Genomic DNA, 19940 nt, shown 5'->3' with positions numbered 1-19940 from the left:
AAAAATTAAAATTATATCAATATTAAAATTGAACCAAACCATTTAGACTAAACAAAAATAATTGTACCGAATTAATTTAGCTCGATTTTTCGATTTAAATTGAAAACTATACACCCCGACTAGACAATATCAATTATTACTTTTTCCAAATTAATGTTTTTGTTTACAGCAATCGATAGTGAACCAGAAAACAACTAATGTTTCAATTCATTAACAATGCAAAGAAATTATTTAGACTTTTTTTTTTTCTCTAATTCAGCTTTATGTAGACTTCACATGTACATTACAACACTATTTTACAAAATTAATCACAATTATTACCAATGTTGAAATTCAAGATTACAAATAAATAAGGACTTAAATTAAAAAACAATAATACGACCCAAAAGGCTAATCATTCATGTTTTTGTTGATTTATAACACGCAGCAGAAAAAAAGCCAAATACAGCAAGAAGTTGCACAGTTAATTCAATAGTTTTCGCTCTTCGTTTAGATGTAGTTCTTACATTGAAAACATCAGATTATATATTGTATAAAATTCAAACAGCCGTTTGCAAGCCACTGAGTGGCAACCTGCAATTCCAAGAAATGGCAATGAACATGAAGCAGGGAAAATGTAAAATGGCAACTAAACAGTGACATGCTACCATCAAAGCCACACTCAATCACCCATCGAAGGCATTTGTGATTAGGATGATGCTATTTATTCAGTTTTAAAAGACAAACAATGCAACAAAATTTTAGTCTGATTCTATTGTTTCAAAGAATAGATCAGATTCCATGTCACCATGGTCTAGCTGTCATAACATTATCACCAGTTAAAAAAGGAGTAAATTCTGGAGATCAAGGTGTGAGAAGAAACAACTTGGCATCCATAGAAGTGACTGAAATGAAGATTTTCAGTGCAAAGAATAGAATGCAGTGAAATTTCCCATATTTTCTATTTGGGATGCCATGCCAAATGGTTTATTATTATTATTATTATTATTATCACATCATGAAAGTGAAATGGTTTTTTTTTTTATTATTATTATTATATATATATTTTTTTATCTCGATATCAGATTTCATAAGATAACAGAGAATAAAAGACAAGCAAGATTCCCAGACAAAAATCAGCAACCATGACACTCATTTAACCGTCCAAACAAGAAGTGCAGAAAGCTCATGTTCCTCCCCATTAATAACCAGGAATCACGGTTTCCTTTATCACTGCACAAAAAAAAAGTAACCTGAATTCACTGTGAGGAATGTGATCCACAAAAGATTAAGCTCGTCTCCAATCCCCCGATATCTAATAAACAAACTAGCCATATTGCACTGAACTAAGTTACCAAGGTACAATTGAATCAAATAAATTGAAATATCTGCAAAACCATAGTGAACTTAGTTGGAATAGGGGGAAAATTTTAGCAACAGGCATACCTTATTGAAAAGTCATCTACAATATTTTCCTGACCTGACACAAGCAGAAAAAGGTGTAAGTACAAAGATAAAGACTAAGAGATAATAGATAGACACCTATATTTCTAGTTTTGAACAAGTAAAAAGTTACAAAGTCTATGGTGGTGCAACATTCATAGCAACTAAAACAACATTAAATTCCTTAAATTCCAAGGCAATTTTAGACCAATTATTCGTGAAACAAAGACCTTACCATGTAAATCCAAATGTCATACATCTAATAACATAGATGCGTTGTATTATCTGTCTATTAAATAAGGATGCAAAGAATAAAGGCTAATCTCCTAACATAGATAACATGCAAGCAAATGCACAGAAACACAGAGAGAGAAGAGAGACCAAATTTCCATGAAGCCCAAAAGGTTCCTTGAATTGAACTTTGCAGAATGGAAAAAGAAGGTTAGTAATTGATGTTCACTTGAAAAATCATGACAGTACTTTTAGTACTTTGTGGGGGGAAGAGAAAAATGGTCTGTATCTTGTCACCATGAAACAATCCTAGGCTGTACACATATAAAAAGAAAACCCAAAAAAAGGTCAGAAACAAGTAGTGTCTTGTCTATGGGGTTTCCTGAAATTAAAAAAAAAAAGGGGGGGTATTAACTCTCCACCCTTCCAAGTACAATGGCTCAAGGGTGTAACTACAACACTTTTCTTGTGTTCCTTTGGCCTCCGGACACAAAGAACAATTCTGATCATATTTTCAAGGAAGCCAAATATTTGCTTCAGTAAGCCAAACATCGAATGATCTTCACTAGAGCTTCTCCATGATCCAACAGGCTTAGAATCATCTCCTTTCTTCCTTGGCACGTTCTGGATCTTTAACAGCATATTGGCAGTTTGAATTAAATATTTACACTGGGGAACCCAATCCAGGAGTACTGCCACCACTATCTTATGCTGTGGATTTATGTGTGACCAAAATGTAAAACACTTCTGTAATTGTTGTAGAGGTGCATCCAAAAACACAAACTAGTCAATCTTGAGGACTATCAAGGTTTCACAGCAGGCTTCATTGCCATGTGCCTCTCAATCAGTTTGTCCACAAAGGCACGAATCTGCAAATTTAGAACATCCAAGAATTTGATTAGGGGAAACATGTTTTATTTAATTATGAAAAAAATAACTTCTAACTAATCCATTTTGTCAAGAAAATAAGTTCAGTATATAACTCATACAAAATGATAACCAGTGAAAAAGCAAAGGAATTTTTCTATTCCTGTGATGCTGGACCAACCCAGCATAGGAAAAACTGGGAAGAGAAATGTTTCCAGATCAAGCAATGGGTCTACTGAGAATGTCTAACTTGTTACTGCTATATTATTGGACTACATACCTTATTCTTGCGTTTGAAATCAAGAAACTGAGAAACAGCCATTGCTTTTTCTGTATCAGTGGCCTGCTCCATGACCTGATGATAATTAATATAGATGTAAAACTATGTTAGCAATGGGAAAAGCTATTTCAAAATCCTGGATAACCAAATTCTAGTAGCACATATGCAAATTAAAACTACAAAAAACAAAAAGGGGGACAAGGAAATGAATGACACCTTAGTTGCAGTTTTCTTCATTATTGATTTGTATCCTTCTCTGTCAATTTTCCGTGCCTTATAAACAGGCATCAACAGTGACGCAACAAAATCCACAACAGCCTGTTTAATACGATCTGCACCTCGGAGACGATTTTTTTGTGGTTCCTTGTTTAATGAAACCTGTGAGATTGAGCCATCATTTGCTCGTCCATCGTTCTTCCAGGTTGGTTTTGAACTTGTGTTTGAATCCTCTTCATCTACACGCAAAGCTGGATGAAAAAAGTCTGAATCAGCAGCAGCTGCTTGAGATTGCCATCTCTCAATGGCATGATGGTCCTTTATCCCCTCATTACCAACAGTATCAACCCATGCTCTAGTAAAAAGACTGCTGTCCACAGCTGCTGTTTCTCCAGACTGCTCTCTGAAATTCATATGGCATGCAATCTCATTTGAATGGCTCCGCTGAGATAAGTTATCAACCGATGTCCTTGAACTATTAAGATTAACACAAGTAGCAGAGAAATCAACAGACCAGTCCCTGACTCTACAGTTCCTTGAGTCTATTTCTGATACACAATCTTGTTTTCCCAGGATAGCACCAGACCAGTTTCTTCTAAGATCAAAGTCATCCATTTGTGCATACTGTTCCCGTCTTGCAAATTTGTGAAATGAGGGTATCTTTGGAAGCTGCAACACCATGTTTCTCTTGGCTTGTGCTGAAGCATATGCCTGCAATTTACAAACTCTATTTAGTTGCTTAATAAACAATAAACAAGAAAAAGAAAAAAAGTACTACCGCAAAAAAGAGGAGGAAAAAAAGTGGAGTTCATGGACAATCAAGCTGCAGAAAACACAGTACTATGGCACATATGTCAATGTCAAAAGCAGATTTAATAAAAAATGCCTTCACTTGAGAAATCAACAATGGGAAGAAAATTCAACAAAAATCTAGGAAATTCCATTACCCAACTGCTTGGTTTGTATTTTTAGGTCAACATCATGAAAGTCACATGATCTCATCAAAGGAAAGAACTTTGAACAAAAAATTCAATAAAAGATTGTGAAAAATTTTGGTTATAATCACAAACTACAGAATTCCCAAGATGGGACTGTAGAAATGGCATTAAAATTACACCACTACTCATTGCAGTGATTATAGAACAAAGAGAAACAAACCTCAGCAGCTGCACGAGCAGCAGCATGGGCAGCCTCGGCTGCAGCTAAGGCTGCCAATTCTTCTTCGGACAAAGCATAGTTGCTTTCCTCCTCTACCTCAGCATCCTGTCTGCCCAGGGAAGTATGGGATGTTGAGTCCTTTAAGGTTTCTACCTTGACCAGTTTTCCATTCACTTTCTTCGCATTTACATTAGAAGGTAAATGGCTTCCACTGGATTGAGGAACTTCTAAGCTACCTCTAGTCTCCAAACCACCACAATAAGCATGCAGGGGCGGCTTCCCTGAGGCTGGATTGTGAACAAATTTTCTCTTTGAAGAATCTACCGCAGTTGCCTGCCTCAATGGCTTTAGCCCACCGTTTGAAGCTTTTTCTCTGCGGAAGACTTCAAGCCACACGCTAACCAACTGACTTGCTATGGCACGTATATCACGGCTGGTATGCACACATACTTTTTCTTTCACAGTTTTCCCTATGCCTACACCAGCAAATTAAACATCATTAAGTAAACAACATTACAATAATATGAGGGAAAGCAGCCGACACACATCTAATTAGGGAAAAGACCACCACACTCTCGATGATAAACAAATAAATAAAAGAGAAATTCAAGTCTAATCAAATTCTCATTTTACTTCCTTTAATGAGGAAATACAGTACAAATTAAAATGCCCCAATCCAGTATTTCCATGATAGTTTTCTCTCCAACGAAACTCAACTTAAAAAGGCAATTTATTGGTTTGGTTAATTCAGTTAAATCTATCAACCGCCATTAGTAAATAATATAGCTTCTAGACATGGAATATGCAGTCTAAATATGTAAAGTTGAAGAGAACTAAAGCAATATCTGTATTGAGTATTGACATAAGAATTTAAAACTTAAAAGAATTCTGTATTCTTGCATGCATGCATGTCTGCAAGTATATGACTGATAAGAAACTGAGAACTAGAAACAATACCTGACAAACGCACTGCAAGTAAATCAGTAGAAACAAGTACAAGAAGACGAACACAGTGACGCAAGAGTTGAGTTCCATCCTTCCCCATTGAATCCTGTCACAAATATTTACATTGATCAGATATTTTCAGCCCATGTATGATTAACAACAGATAGCAATAGCAACCGGAGCATTAATAAACAATTTGCAAGAACTTAAAACGTTTGATTCAGTAACGAATAATTAACTGTAAAATACAACATACCAGAATCCATGAATTAAGTGTGGTAAGCCCTTTTCTGGTCCCAGCAAAGGACTTCAAAGTCTCAACAGGAAGATTCAACAATTTCTTGGCCAGATGCAATCGTCCTGCAGTAGTTTTTGCACTAAAGAACATATCTCGCAGTAATGCTTCCCTGGTTAAAATCTGGGCTCCATCCAAAGAATTCTTGTAGAGGACATTGGAAAGTTCAACAGCCTCAAGTCTCTTTGTTATGTCCCTAACTTCATCTCTTTCACATTCTGAGTGTCTCTGTGAAGCTTCCATTGCCTCTACTTCTGCTGTGTAATCATTTCCAGTATTTAGAATGCCAATTATACGCACTGCCTCCCGGAGCCCACTCATCATAGCACCACCAACAGTGTCAGGATGCTCCTTGCAGGTAGCTTCACCAGCAAAAAATAAACAGTTCTCAATAGGCCTGCCCAATATATCGTAGTCTTCCCCAGATGATCCAATGGCAACATAGGAGTAAGCACCATAGCTGAATGGATCCCTACCCCAATCAGTCACTACTGATGCAACTGGATCAGGTACTACAGCCTCCCCAAAAAGCTTACGAAGAACCATTAATGCATGGCTTACATGATCTGATGAGCTTATCCTTTGACCATCTACAGCTGCTTTACCAACCACTAAGGCTATAAGAACAGGAGCCCCAACAGTTTTCTTGACATTCCAAAACATAAAGCAATGGCCCCTCCGATCAGTTTCCTCAGCAGTAGCTCCAAAGTAATCCACAGAATCATCCCAAAACACCTCTGGAAATTCCAACACTACTTTATTAAGAACTCCAAAACCAAGTCGCTGGATGGAAGAAAGTTTCCACTGGGGCAAGGGAGGGTTAAATTCTATGGTTCCTGCTTTCAAACAACCAAGTGGCACTGTGATCAAAACAGCATCTCCAAAAAATTCACTACCATTAGATGTGGAAACCTTAACTTTGTGATGCTGATTTTCACTTAATCCAGTTTCCTTGGTGCTATATGTAATATCTGTGACTGCATGATTCAAGTGAATGCATAGACCTTCACTAAGAGACTCAACAACATTACCGTAACCCCCTTTAATCATACAATGAGCTCCTCCGAATCCTCCATAAACATCATCTTGATTCCAGTAGGGAAGAGATACTTCCCTCAATAAAGCAGCACAACCATACTCCAAATGGGCAAAATGCCAATTCATGACCCTCCTCTCAAGCGGGCTCAAAATTTCCTCTTTTGAACAACTTTTTTCAGAAAGTCCACAATCAGAATTACAAGTTTTTGAAACATATAAATTGTCCGCAGCATTTTGCAATTCGGTTTCATCAATATCTGTTCCTGGTCGTACCATACGTCGACTCTTAAGGGCATATTCTAAACCATCCTCAAGAGACATTCTCATTGCGTGTTCCCCCTTCTGTGCAACAAGTAATACCATGTCATCAAGAAGGCTATTGTACTCGGCTTCCAATGCTTCATCCAGATCTGTTGGAACTTTTTCTCTGGTCACAATATCATAAAGAGGGCAATCACTATTCAGGACTGTCAACTCAAGGCCTAACTGAGCACAAATCAGCGAGGAAGGGTCCGGTCTTCTTTCAGTGGCCACATCAGCCTCAACACCAGTAATAATGCTAGCCCCAAGATCTACAGGAACTGAAAGAGATGAGCGATCTGTATAAACACGGCCCCCTATCCTATTCCTAGCCTCAATCAGAGTCACAGAAAAACCCTGACGATGCAAGTGGCGTGCAGCAGTTAAGCCAGCAGGACCAGCTCCTACCACGATGATTTTCTTTCGGTCTTCAGAATCACACTGGAAACTGTGACTTCCCCTGGTATCATCGCAGGAGGAAGATTGAACACTCTGCACATCATTCCTTAGCTCCGGGTTAATGACACCTATCCTGCTATCCAGCATTGGACAAAATGGATAATCACTCACATCATCCAAGATGACAGATCCATTCGGCAATTTTGCATTAATATTAGCAGTTTGTTGAATATCATCAGTTGGGCATTCTTGGCATTCTGTTACATTGGATACTTCCAGTTTCGTTGGAGTAACTAGCTCCCACCTTTCTTTAGTTTTTGATGCTGGGTTTTCATTATCAACTGTCCCTCTATTATTTGCCTCCAAGGAAGTTTCAGAACTTTTAACTTGACCAAGGATATATGAGACTCCATCCTCCAAATCAGCAACCGAAGCCCCAGGATTTACCTCAAAAGTTTTTTCTTCAACAATTTTATAGTTATGCTTTACATTAGATTCTGCTTTCTCCTTCTTGGAAGCAATTCCAATATTTATATAACCCTGTCATGATTTCATTAGCATTTAAATTCTGAATGCTAGATAAACTACATACAAAAGATGGTTCAACACTCTGAGGACAGTTTCAAAATAGCAACCAATACTGTCAATGAAAACCGGATAAAGAGAAAGAACAAGTGAGGGAGGAGAGAGGGAGGGATCCCCATACAAGCATAGTTATTAAAGGTGCAAGGCGCACCAAGGCACAAAGGGGTCCCGGCCTACAGGGGCCCAGGCACAAGGTGCGAGGCACAGATGTGCACCTAAATGAGGTGAGGCGCAAAAAAATAAAATTGAATGAACAATTAAAATTAAAATGGGATAACAAGATATAGCTCTATTTAACTAAACTTACAAAAATCACCAATCTACAAAGCATTAATGAGAATAGAAAATTATGTAAAATGAATATAGACTTCACCACTAATATCATTTTTTTCTCTTTAAGTGAACACTACAAGAACTTTTTAGATAGTAAAATAAAACATCTAAAAACAAACCCAGGATCCTGGATATCCACAAGCACACCCAAATAGCACTGTTAGTTTTGTTAGAAAAAGAGAAAGGAGGAGAGAGGACAGGGGGCGGGGGAAGCAATTTCAGATAACCTTGAAACAGAGTACCTAAATAGCATGTTAGTGTAATAAATAATACAGAAATAAAGGACCTACATAGCATGTTGGTGTCTTCAAAAAAAAAGTAATCTTAGAAAATCCTAAAATAAAGGAACCGCATAGCATTGTTAGTGGTGTTAAAAGAAAAAAAAAAAAAGGTAATTTCAGATAAACTAGAAATGGAGAAGTCCAACAAGAAGTAAAGATAAAAGAGATAACGAGAGAAGATTTAAAACAAGGTATGAGAGGGGGTAAAGGAGCATGGGCTTTGAAAATGGAAATATGGGCAGTCTGTGATCCAGAATGTGGTGGTTCAATGAGATGCTGTGACTTTTCAACACTGCTGACACTAATTCCAGCAACTTCCCAGTCTGTTAACACCAGATTCTGGTAGATCGGCAAATTCTAGAATCTAGTGGTAGTGTCTTTTGCCAATGGAAGTGCTTGTAAGGCACATTTTTCCAAAGCCTAATGCCTGGAACAAGGTAAGCACCTAGGCCTATGAGGCAAGCGCTCATCAAAGGTTCCCTGCCTTTCATCAATAGAGGCTATAGGGTTTGAGCCTTGTGCACCTTGCACCTGAGGTGTACCTTTAACAACACTGCAGACAAGGGAACAAAAAATGAAAGTAATATTCTGCAAATAGCAAATAAACTTACACTCTGATCAAGAAACGCATAGATTTCCCTAATTAGAGAAGCACGCGATGATTCCTCCTCAGAAGGAGTATCCGTGACGCCACAATCAGCCAGAGGCAAAATACGGGTCACATCTTTACTCCAAAGACCCAAGATCTGATTCCTGCATGGCACCAAGAAAATAAATTGCATTGACCAGGAATAACTAGTTAAAATACACCCAAAAAAAATAGAGAAAACAACTCAAGATATTAAAATACACCCAAAAAAGATAGAGAAAACAAACTCAAGATATAGGTGTTTACCACCCACATGATATCTAGCCTATCCAAACTTAAAAATTAAGTAACTTTGCAAGGCATATTCGACCCAATGTAATAATATATAATGTTGTATGAAGGTAAATATGTACAAATGCCAATGCAGGAGCATAGAATATTAGATGCGATAATTGGAGCTTGCTTTTGAAGAAGACAAACAACAGCACAAACCAATTACAGAAAATGCAGATCCAAATAAATTTCATTTAATAATTTAAAACAGATGAAACATCTAGGAAATGAAATGAATCGGACAGCCCATAATCAGTCATTAGGCAGCAGTTTAAAATATGACAATCTCAATGGCAATAAAATAGGCATCAGAAAACAGGGAAGCCTCACTCTTGGTAGCCATCTTAGCAGCACATTCTTAGAAAATGATACAAAATAATAAGATATGAGTCACTAATTTTAGTCTCTCAAAAGGAAGAACCCAAATAGGAAAGGAAACAAAATTAGAAAAGAATGATACTACTACTTTTCTTTCATACACTACTATATAATGTATGCATAGGTGTTCTCATTTTAACCCATGCAACCAAAATCTGCTACGGAACAGCAAAGTTGTTTCAAAAAATGCAAATTGTTAAATACCAATAGCTGGTTTACAATCCATACAAGTTGCCACAAGAGAATCCACTTTCTGCCAACAGGCAACAGCATTCAGGAGAAGAGGAAAATGAGATATTTAAGTGGATTACGGCAAATAAGGCCATGCACTTGAAGCAAAAACTTCACAAACATGAGGCAAGAACAAATTCACAGACAAATAAAGCACTAAGCATCACTGAGAACGTATCAGTAATACAAACAGATGCATTGTATCAACTAGCTGGCAAACTATAAATAATGAAGAAAGTACTAACTGGAACATATAAAATAAAGATAAGAAAGTATTGACTGGAACATATACAATAGTGATAAGAAAGTATAATAGAGCACACACACGCACAGCTCAGAACCCAAGTAATGACTAACCTGCATTCCAAATATGCTTGAAGCCCACCTTTGCGTTTTAAGACCTCCTTAAATTTTATCTTCTCAACTGGACCAGCAGCATGGGCTTTCAATCCAACTGAAACTGCTGCTGCCCCACCATTTTCAGCCTCTGTAACACTAATTGAAGAGGAATCAGATTTCTCTCTCATTCTAAAACATTTATCACTGTCCACAACCTGGTCAGTTTCCTGATAACGTTGATCACTTATCAAGATTTCCCAATCAGGATCCCCTTCGTAAGCCATGTCCCCAAGTCTCCGCTTTTTGGCCTTCCGTGCACCACGCTGAACAGATGATAACTTCCCATCTTTGATTTCAGAGTCAGGAATGGATACTGCATCTTCTGGGCAACTTTCATTTTCCTCTGGAGTTATAGACATAGAAGAGGCTCCATTGGTCTCCTCATTGATGGAAAGATAATCATGACTTGGAACACAGTTCCTTTTTGTTGCATCCTCTGAATGTATACTTTGATGCAAAACAGGGCTGTGCTTTTGAATGGAGATGGAGGACTCACTTGGATGAACAAAAGTTTCTGAGTTCCCTCGGTGGTTCATCTGGTAGTTACATGCATCTTTATCGACTTCATCAGACATTGCATTGTTCAAACATAACTTGCCATCAGATGTTGCAGCATTTTTCCTTTTGGGAGAAACTGAAGCAAGATATGACTTGTCACCATAACCATTAGGAACATCACAATCACCACAAGTTTCTTCAATCTTTGGTGAAGCAAAAGTAGAGTCAGCCAAGTGGGGTTGAACATGCAGGCAAGCTTTTGGGCATTGATCAAAATCAAGAGCAGTTTCAGTTTTAGCAGCTTTTTCCATCCTCGCATAGTGTTGAGAAGAGTTAGAAGATAAATTATTCAGAGAACCACCCAAAATTCCTTCATAAGCTGGTTTGTGAATCCTGTCAGATGAACATCTACACAACTTGTTTGGTATCTCATCAACCATAGAAGGCTGTGATATTTCTTTTCTACTTGAAGAAAATGAAATTTGGTTTTCTGCCTTTGAAATGCGTGGAGTCGAAACATTCTTAGATTGATGGTCCCATGCATCCCTTAAAACTTTGTTGGACTTCTGATCACAGAACCCATCAATGTCTTCAAACTGCACTGATGCAGAAGTAGGCACTTTCACAACATCATGGACCAAAGTGTTTACTTTTCTAATAGAACAAAGCATTAAACCATTCTTCAAAGACTGAACATCCAAGCTATCCACTTGACCAGAAAAGGAACAATTTTCATCACAAACTCTATTTGACACACAAGGATCCATCATAGATTCTTCTTTAACATTTGAGACACCATGGTCTACCAATCTTTCATCTTTAATCCCCCTACAGTGAAATACTGAAGGTGGGGAAATAATTTCTACTGATCTACCATGTCTTTGGCAACTGGACTTCATATTTTCATCAAAATTACCTTCCATACAATTAGAAGATTGACAAAAACGATTATCATGCCTTTGGTGTTTCACTGTCTTACTGTGTTCAGAGACAAAATTTGATGAACTCAAATAAGTAACTGTAGTGCAACCATCTTCAGCTTTCAGATCTTTGCAGACTACATTTGAGGCAGAAGCAGTTCTAGATATCCTTGCAACCACAGACTTGGAAAGTTCTGAAATACATTCAGAGGTAGGGCTCAACCCATCCTCCAAATTCTGAACCCTACTATTCTGTTTTGAACATGAACTCATGTGAGATTTCTGTGTTGGACCAGATTGTGCCTTCAGAAAAATACATGATAATGAGTCGTCCTCCTTTTGATCCAAAGAACGACTTGAACCACTAGGCAATGAACCTTCCTCCTTTTGATCTTCTATCTGAGATCCCAAAGTTTCCAAAGTATCATAAACTGGAGCATCACCCCTATTTCTCTCTCTCTTGGAGCCAATTTTTGTTTTCTTCACCTTTACTTTACTTTTATGTTCCACTACTCCTTCATTTATAGCTAAGCCCAGTACATCACCACCTTCACAGCAACCATTATCCATATTATCCTCTACAGGCCTTACACTAACAGATCCAATATCTTTCTTAGGACCCTTCAACCTCTTCCTAAAACTGGCTAGTGTATCATCCATGCCACCAAAATCATCATCCTCAGCCACCAATTTTTCTTCTCTAGCCTTGTCCAAAACCATCTTAACCTTTTTGGGATTTCTAGGTCTCTTCAACTTGAATAAAGACCTAATGGGCTCATTATCATCAGAATCAAAACCAGTCTCAATAGGCTTCGATCTAATCTTAGCCCCAGACTTCTTCTGTTCCCCTTCCATTTTCTTAGCCCTAGGTTTTAACGAATTCTGAAAAAAACCCTTTTGCAACCCTAACTTAAACTGAGAAGTCTTAGAACTCGACAAATCATCACTTTCCGTTTCTCTATCATCAAGAATAAAGCTCATATTTCGAATAAAGCCTCTTATTTCAACAATTTAAATCCGTATCCAGCAAAGTTGTAGCTACAACAAGCATCCCTGAACCTATCCACACCCAACTATAAAAAAATAAAAACAAACGAAAAACAATAATTACTAATACGCCAAAATAGAATCTCTATCAATCAGTAAGCTCTAATGCAAGTATCAACAATGACTCTCCTCTACCTTAGCAATGAAATATTAACTATGCAGATATGATTAAAAAAATTACATAAAAAAAAACGTGGTCAAGGTTAGGAACAGAGTACCTAAGCCCCGGCCTTGATCAATAGAGAAAGGATAGAAAGGATAAAAATCAGAATGGAGCTGTAAAAGGAGAATGGCGTTAATATATTTGTGTTGATGGTAGAGTGAGAGGCGTTTCTGGAATCGGAGGTTTCGGACTCAGGGCCTATATACTGCTATATTAATAAAACCAAAATATAGTGGAAAAAAGGTTTATTAGTAAATGACTGTTGGACATTGGTAGGGATAAGGGAACCAATTACTATTAATAATTATAGGAAACTAGGAATTGCTGTTATTAATAATTTTAATATATAACTAATCTTAATTTATATTTTTTTAATTTTAATATATAAAAATATTATTTTATTTATATATATATTTTTTTTTATTAATTAAATATTATTTCATATTTTTTTATTTTTTTATTTTATAATAAACATAATAAAAATATAATAAAAACATTACTTAAAGATATAATTATTTTTTATATATTTTATTTTTTATTAATTAAATATCATTTCATATTTTCTTTTTTGCAATTTTCAGTTGATATTTACTATTTAGTTTTTAGTTTATAAATTTGATAGGTGAATTTAATATAAGCTTAATTTGACGTAAAAATAAATTAAATAATGTTAAATTAAATAGTTATATTAAAATTTATACATAATTTTTTTATGATTTATGTGCAAATTTTGATAAAAAACATTAAAATAAGTGTGAATTTTGTACAAGGTGAAAAAAAATTAATTGTTAAATTAAGTTGGTAACTAAAATATAATTGTGCAAGACAAAATTAACATCAATATATTGCTTTTCAATTTTATATATTTGATTACAAAATTTTGAAGTGCATTATAATAATAATATAAAATAATTTTAATAATTAATAAAATAATTATTTATACATACTTTAATTAAGCCGCTCAATGCTTAACAAAATGACCGTGGACATATAATTAAAAAAAATATTAATTAAATTCTTTTAAATTTAAAATAAAGGTTATATATTTTTATCTTTTTAATATATATATATATATATATATATATATATATATATATATATAACTCTTAAAATATATAAATATAATTAGAAAAATAAAAATAATTATTTATATATAGAGAGAGAGAGCAATTGTTCATTACAAATGAGCCGATTAATCTGTTTTTAATATATTCCTAACGTCTATTATTATTTATTCATTATAAACTGAGAAATTTAAAAAAAAAATTGTCGATTTTGTATTTATAAACAGACAGTTACTTTATTTCTAATATTTCAAGTACTTTAAAAATTAAATAAATCTTAAATTATAAACGGTATATTTTTTCATTTATAACTTTAATAATAAATAATATACATATCATGTAATTAAAATAATAATATTAATTATACAATAAGTTTAAAAATTGAAGCGTTTCTATATTTACTTTGAATATTATAAAAAAAACATTTAACTAATTTTTGCATTTATAAATAAAGTTGAAACCCATTTTAAAAGTTTAAAGCTTCGCGCCATTATTTATTAAGAAATTTTATTAAAAATAAAAATTTATGCATTTGTAATTTATATTTCTCAATTATTTTTAAGGCATTATATTATAAATATATATATATAATTTTAAATTATATTATTAAAGTAAAATAAAAAAGTCGAACGCGCAGATAATACAACTGATTACTATTAAAGCTCTATACTTTCTTACAATTTTTGCTTTTCTTTGGAAAAAAAAAAGTTGATTCTTAGTTATTTTATAGTTCATGAATTAGGTGAATTTAACGTAAGCTTAATTTTACATAAAACTTAATTTTTTAATTTTTTAATTAAATATTTATACATAATTTTTTTATGCTTTATATATATATTTTGATAAAAAAAGTTCTAAAATAAGTGTAGATTTTATTAGCAATGTATTCAAAAATTGACTCTCCTTTACTTTAGTAGTATGGAACATCTGTATATGTGAATTATATATGAATAAAAATTCTGTTAAAAAGGTAATTTATTCCTATTATTAATCTGTATGTTTATGTGTTTTATTCATTGAAAAAATAAATAAATATTAACTGTACAGATAGAATTAAACATTAAAAAAAAATGGTCAAGGTTAGAAATAAAGTACCTAAGCCTTAGCCTCGATCAATAGAAAAAGAATGAAAATTAAACCTCAGTAATGGAGCCGTAGAAAGAACAAAGTAGCGTTAATAGATTTGCGTCGATGAAGAGTGAGAGGCGCACGTTAGCGTCTTATTTCTGTAGGGTCTAAGCTCCTGACCTATTATATATAGTATATCAAGGTATAAATATAATAATAAAAAAATTAATAATAATGAAAAAAGGTTATAAAATTTATGAACGAACAATTACTTTATTTATAATATTTCAAATAAAAATATAATTTTAAAAATTAAATAAGTATTTGTTCATAAATTATAAATAATTTATTTTTTTATTTATAATTTGATAATAAGTAATATAAAATAAAAATAAGTACGATGTGAATTTGCATACATACTATCCTTTCTATTCATAAATTACAGATGGCCATGCAATGAAAGCAACCATATTAATTATATAAAGAGTTTAAAAATTGACACACGTCTATTTGTTGATTACCAATACACCGAGGAATTATAAATAGAGCAACCATCATTTTGTATTTTTGAATGAACTGTTACTTCATTTCTAATATTTCAAATATATATATGACTTTAAAAACTAAATAAGTGTATATTTGTAAATTACAAAAATTTTATTTTTCTATTTATAACTTTAATAATAAATAATATAAAATAAAAATAACTACGATATGAATTTACGAACAGACTATTTTTCTATTCATAAATTGCAAGTGGTCATGCAACCAAAGTAACAATATTAATCATTTAATGAGTTTAAAAATTGACGCATGTCCGTATATTGATTATCAATACACTGGGGAATTAAAAATAGAGTAACTATCATTTTGTATTTATGAACAGATAGATGCTTCATTTTCAATATTTTAAATAGAAATATGATTTTAGAAACTAAATAAGTCTATATTCGTAAATTATAAATAGTCTATTTTTCTAATTATCATTTTGATAATAAATAATATAAAATAAAATAAAGTACAATGTAAATTTATGAACATATTACTTTCCCATTCATAAATTATAAATGATCATGCAATCAAAGTAACAATATTAATTAGGGGAAATTATAAAAAAAAATATTACGTGGTTCTACTCATTTTCACTTTAAGATTTGTGGTTCACTTTGTGACAAAACAGTGTTATGATATTTGCACCATTAGTAAATAACAACTTTCCATTTTCTCTCTATTAAAAGATGTTGACGTGGAACATAAATTTGCTCACGTAGAATTAAAAAAAAAAGTAAAAATTATAAAAAAAAGTATCATGTGGTTCCATTTATTTTCACTTTAGTGTCCGTGGTTTATTTTGTGACAGAGTGGTACCCTAAGATTTGCATCATTAGCAAACCAAGTGAAATATTTGACTCTAAAAAATAATCAGAATTTGAGATCATTCACTTTCGGAATACTATGGAAAAGCTTATGCATATTTTCTTTGAAAAGCTCAATTTTCCAATTCCAGTATTATATGATGCCTGAGTCTCTAGGTTAGAAGAATTTGACATAACATCTAGAAGAGCTATAGAGTTCAAGGGGTAGCTTTAATCACGAACTCCTCAAGATAGTGTTGATGGAAGTTGTGCTCAAAGTGAATAAAAGTACCGGCCACCTCATAAAATGAAGGAACAGATGGCTAGCCAGCCAAAAGCACTGGTTCAATCTAGCCATTTCAATGACAATATTATTACTCCTATCCAAATTCTTAGTAATAATAATCTAATAATTCACCCGAGAGTTTATGCTACATCAATCTCCAGGTTCAAAAGTCTATTGATAGTAATTCTGAAAGTCAAGGTCTTCTTGTAAAACTCCAAGTCAGCAAACCTCACTTAAGGAATTACCATACCTAAAGCGAATAAAATCTTTTTCTTGCATGAAATGTCTTAATTAGCAATATGTGAATTACTTTTTTTTTATTATTAAGAATTTAAAAATGCTATTTTAATGCCGCATCAGCAAAAATTGATAGTGTCAAATAAAGTTTTTTGTGTGCTACTAGAGCTAGCGTTACTACAAGGTACCATTTTATCACAAAATAAACCTCAGACCCTGAAATGAAAATGAGTGAAATCATATGGTATTTTTTTATAATTTCTACTTTTTTTTAAATTCTACATTAGCAAATTTCTTTTCTGCATTAACACCTTTTTGTTCCACTCCAGCGTCTTTTAACGGAGAGAGGACGGAAAGTCGTCATTTACTAATAGTGCGAACCTCAAAATACTATTTTGTCACAAAGTGAATCACAGACGCTGAATTGAAAAATGAGTAAAATTACAAGATACTTTTTTGTAATTTTTCCTATTAACTATATAATGAGTTTAAAAATCGACGTGCCCATTTCTAAATTTGCTTTGAACATTATAGAAAAAAATTTAGTTAATTTTTGCATTTATAAACAAAGTTCAAATCCATTTTCAAAAGTCTGGTAGTAATCCGTTTGTATTGATGTAAACTTTTGCACCATTGATAAGTGAGAAATTTAATTAAAAATTGAAATTTATTCATTTATAATTTATGTTTCTCCACTATTTTTAATTAATTTCTAACATTTATAATTATAAATATATAAAATAATTATTAAATTATTAAAAAAATAAAATAAAAAGCCAAATACGCATACAATTCAACTGGTTATTATTAGTGCTCTATATAGTATGGAGAAAAATTCCTTTTTGCAAATTTTGCTTTTCTTAAAAAAAAAATTAGTTTTTAGTTTAGATATTTTATAGTTCATGAATTAGGTGAATTTAATATAAGCTCATTTTTATGTAAAACTGAAGTTTATAAATAAATTAAATATTTATATTAAAATTTATAAATAATTTTTTTATGCTTTTATGTGCAATTGATAAAAAGTGCTAAAATAAGTATGGATTTTGTATGAGGGAAAAAAAAAAACTTTAATTGTTAAATTAAATTGGTAATCACAATATAATTGCGCAATACAAAATTACCATCTATATAATCCTTTTGATTTTTTATATTTGATTAGAAAATTTTCAAGTGAATAATAATAATTATTAACAACGAAATATGAAAAAATTGACTTTTCTCTACATAATGTGTGGGTTATATAAGAATAAATATTTTATTATAATTTTAACAGTGATTTATTTTTATTATTAACCCGTATGTGCGTATATTCTACATATAAAAAAATAATGAAATATTAACTATGCAGATAGGATTAATTTTTTTTTTTTTTTAAAAACGGTCAAGTTTAGGAGCAGAGTACCTAATCTCTGGCCTTGATCAATAGAGAAATGATGGAAATCAGACCTCAGTAATAGAGCTATAGAAGGAACAGAGTGACGTTAATGGATTTGCGTCGATGAAGAGTGAGAGGCGCACGTTAACATCTTGTTTCTGGAATGGGAGGAAGGGTTCGGACTCCTGGCCTATTATGTAGTGTATCAAGGTATAAATATAATAGTAAAAAATAATAATGGAAAAAGGTTTATTAATAAATCCAGGACTTTTGGAAATTGATAGGGATAAGGGATTGGCCCATTTGTTAATTACTATTAGTGCTCTATATAGTATGGAGAAAAATTCTTTTTTGCAAATTTTACTTTTCTTAAAAAAAAAAAAGTTAGTTTATAGTTTAGATATTTTATAGTTCATGAATTAGGTGAATTTAATATAAGCTTAATTTTATGTAAAACTGAATTTTATAATTAAATTAAATATTTATATTAAAATTTATAAATAATTTTTTTATGCTTTTATGTGCAGCTGATAAAAAGTGCTAAAATAAGTATGGATTTTGTATGAGGTAAAAAGAAAACTTTAATTGTTAAATTAAATTGGTAATCACAATATAATTGTGCAATACAAAATTACCATCTATATATTCCTTTTGATTTTATATATTTGATTAGAAAATTTTGAAGTGAATAATAATAATTATTAACAACGAAATATTCAAAAATTGACTTTTCTCTACTTAATGTGCGGGTTATATAAGAATAAATATTTTATTATAATTTTAACAGTGATTTATTTTTATTATTAACCCATATGTGCGTATATTCTACATATAAAAAAAAAACAATGAAATATTAACTATGCAGATAGGATTAATTTTTTTTTTTTAAATATCAAGGTTAGGAATAGAGTACCTAAGCCCTGGCCTTGATCAATAGAGAAATGATGGAAATCAGACCTCAGTAATGGAGCTGTAGAATGAACAGAGTGGCGTTAATGGATTTGCGTCGACGAAGAGTGAGAGGCGCACGTTAGCGTCTTGTTTCTAGAATGGGAGGAGGGTCTGGACTCCTGGCCTATTATGTAGTGTATCAAGGTATAAATATAATAGTAAAAAAAAAAAACAATAATAGAAAAAGGTTTATTAATAAATCCAGGACTTTTGGAATTGGTAGGGATAAGGGATTGGCCCATTTGTTAGTTACTATTAGTGCTCTATATAGTATAGAGAAAAATTCTTTTTTTGCAATTTTGCTTTTCTTAAAAAAAAAAAGTTAGTTTTTAGTTTAGATATTTTATAGTTCATGAATTAGGTGAATTTAATATAAGCTTTGTCATGACCTAACCTATGGGCTGGACCGGCACTAGGACCTGGGCCAGCCTAAAGCCCCCGAGGCCCGTAGTAAGCCTAACTATTCATTAACCCAACTATAAGGCCCATTTGGGCCCAATTTCAAGAATTCAACTGAACAGAGTCCGGCCATAAAGTGGACCTTTCAATGGGGAGTTTTTGACTCACCCGACCTGTAAACATAATATATAATCAATTGGGGAGCTCAGCTCACCCTCCACATACTCATAACAACATAAAAATAAATGGGAGCTCAGCTCTCTCATCAAGTCCAACAAACATGCATATAATAAT

General features: G+C 32.9%; 1 protein-coding gene across 1 annotated transcript; it reads right to left on the bottom strand.

Moving 5' to 3' along the window:
* Nucleotides 1-1807: 1807 nt before the first annotated feature.
* LOC110650987 (lysine-specific histone demethylase 1 homolog 3) lies at nucleotides 1808-13106 on the bottom strand. Its single transcript, XM_058132166.1, has 9 exons — nucleotides 12964-13106; nucleotides 10239-12771; nucleotides 8962-9103; nucleotides 5376-7691; nucleotides 5132-5225; nucleotides 4175-4650; nucleotides 3017-3727; nucleotides 2801-2875; nucleotides 1808-2522 (listed from the first exon to the last, which is right to left on the bottom strand). Exons 2-9 carry the CDS (start codon nucleotides 12677-12679, stop codon nucleotides 2457-2459), a joined length of 6321 nt encoding a protein of 2106 aa, XP_057988149.1. The 5' UTR covers nucleotides 12680-12771; nucleotides 12964-13106; the 3' UTR covers nucleotides 1808-2456.
* Nucleotides 13107-19940: the final 6834 nt, after the last annotated feature.

Source organism: Hevea brasiliensis, chromosome 2 (genome assembly GCF_030052815.1).
Source record: "Hevea brasiliensis isolate MT/VB/25A 57/8 chromosome 2, ASM3005281v1, whole genome shotgun sequence".
Taxonomy (NCBI): Eukaryota; Viridiplantae; Streptophyta; class Magnoliopsida; order Malpighiales; family Euphorbiaceae; genus Hevea; species Hevea brasiliensis.
Note: the sequence above shows the minus strand (reverse complement) of the source record. Positions and strands in the feature narration are given on the sequence as shown.

Coding starts and splice junctions, on each gene's coding strand:
- LOC110650987 (XM_058132166.1), bottom strand. CDS start 12,679: ATGAGCTTTATTCTTGATGATAGAGAAACGGAAAGTGATGATTTGTCG. Junction 5,226..5,375: donor CACTTAATTCATGGATTCTG/GTATGTTGTATT, acceptor TATTTGTGACAG/GATTCAATGGGGAAGGATGG. Junction 4,651..5,131: donor ACTTGCAGTGCGTTTGTCAG/GTATTGTTTCTA, acceptor TTGCTGGTGTAG/GCATAGGGAAAACTGTGAAA.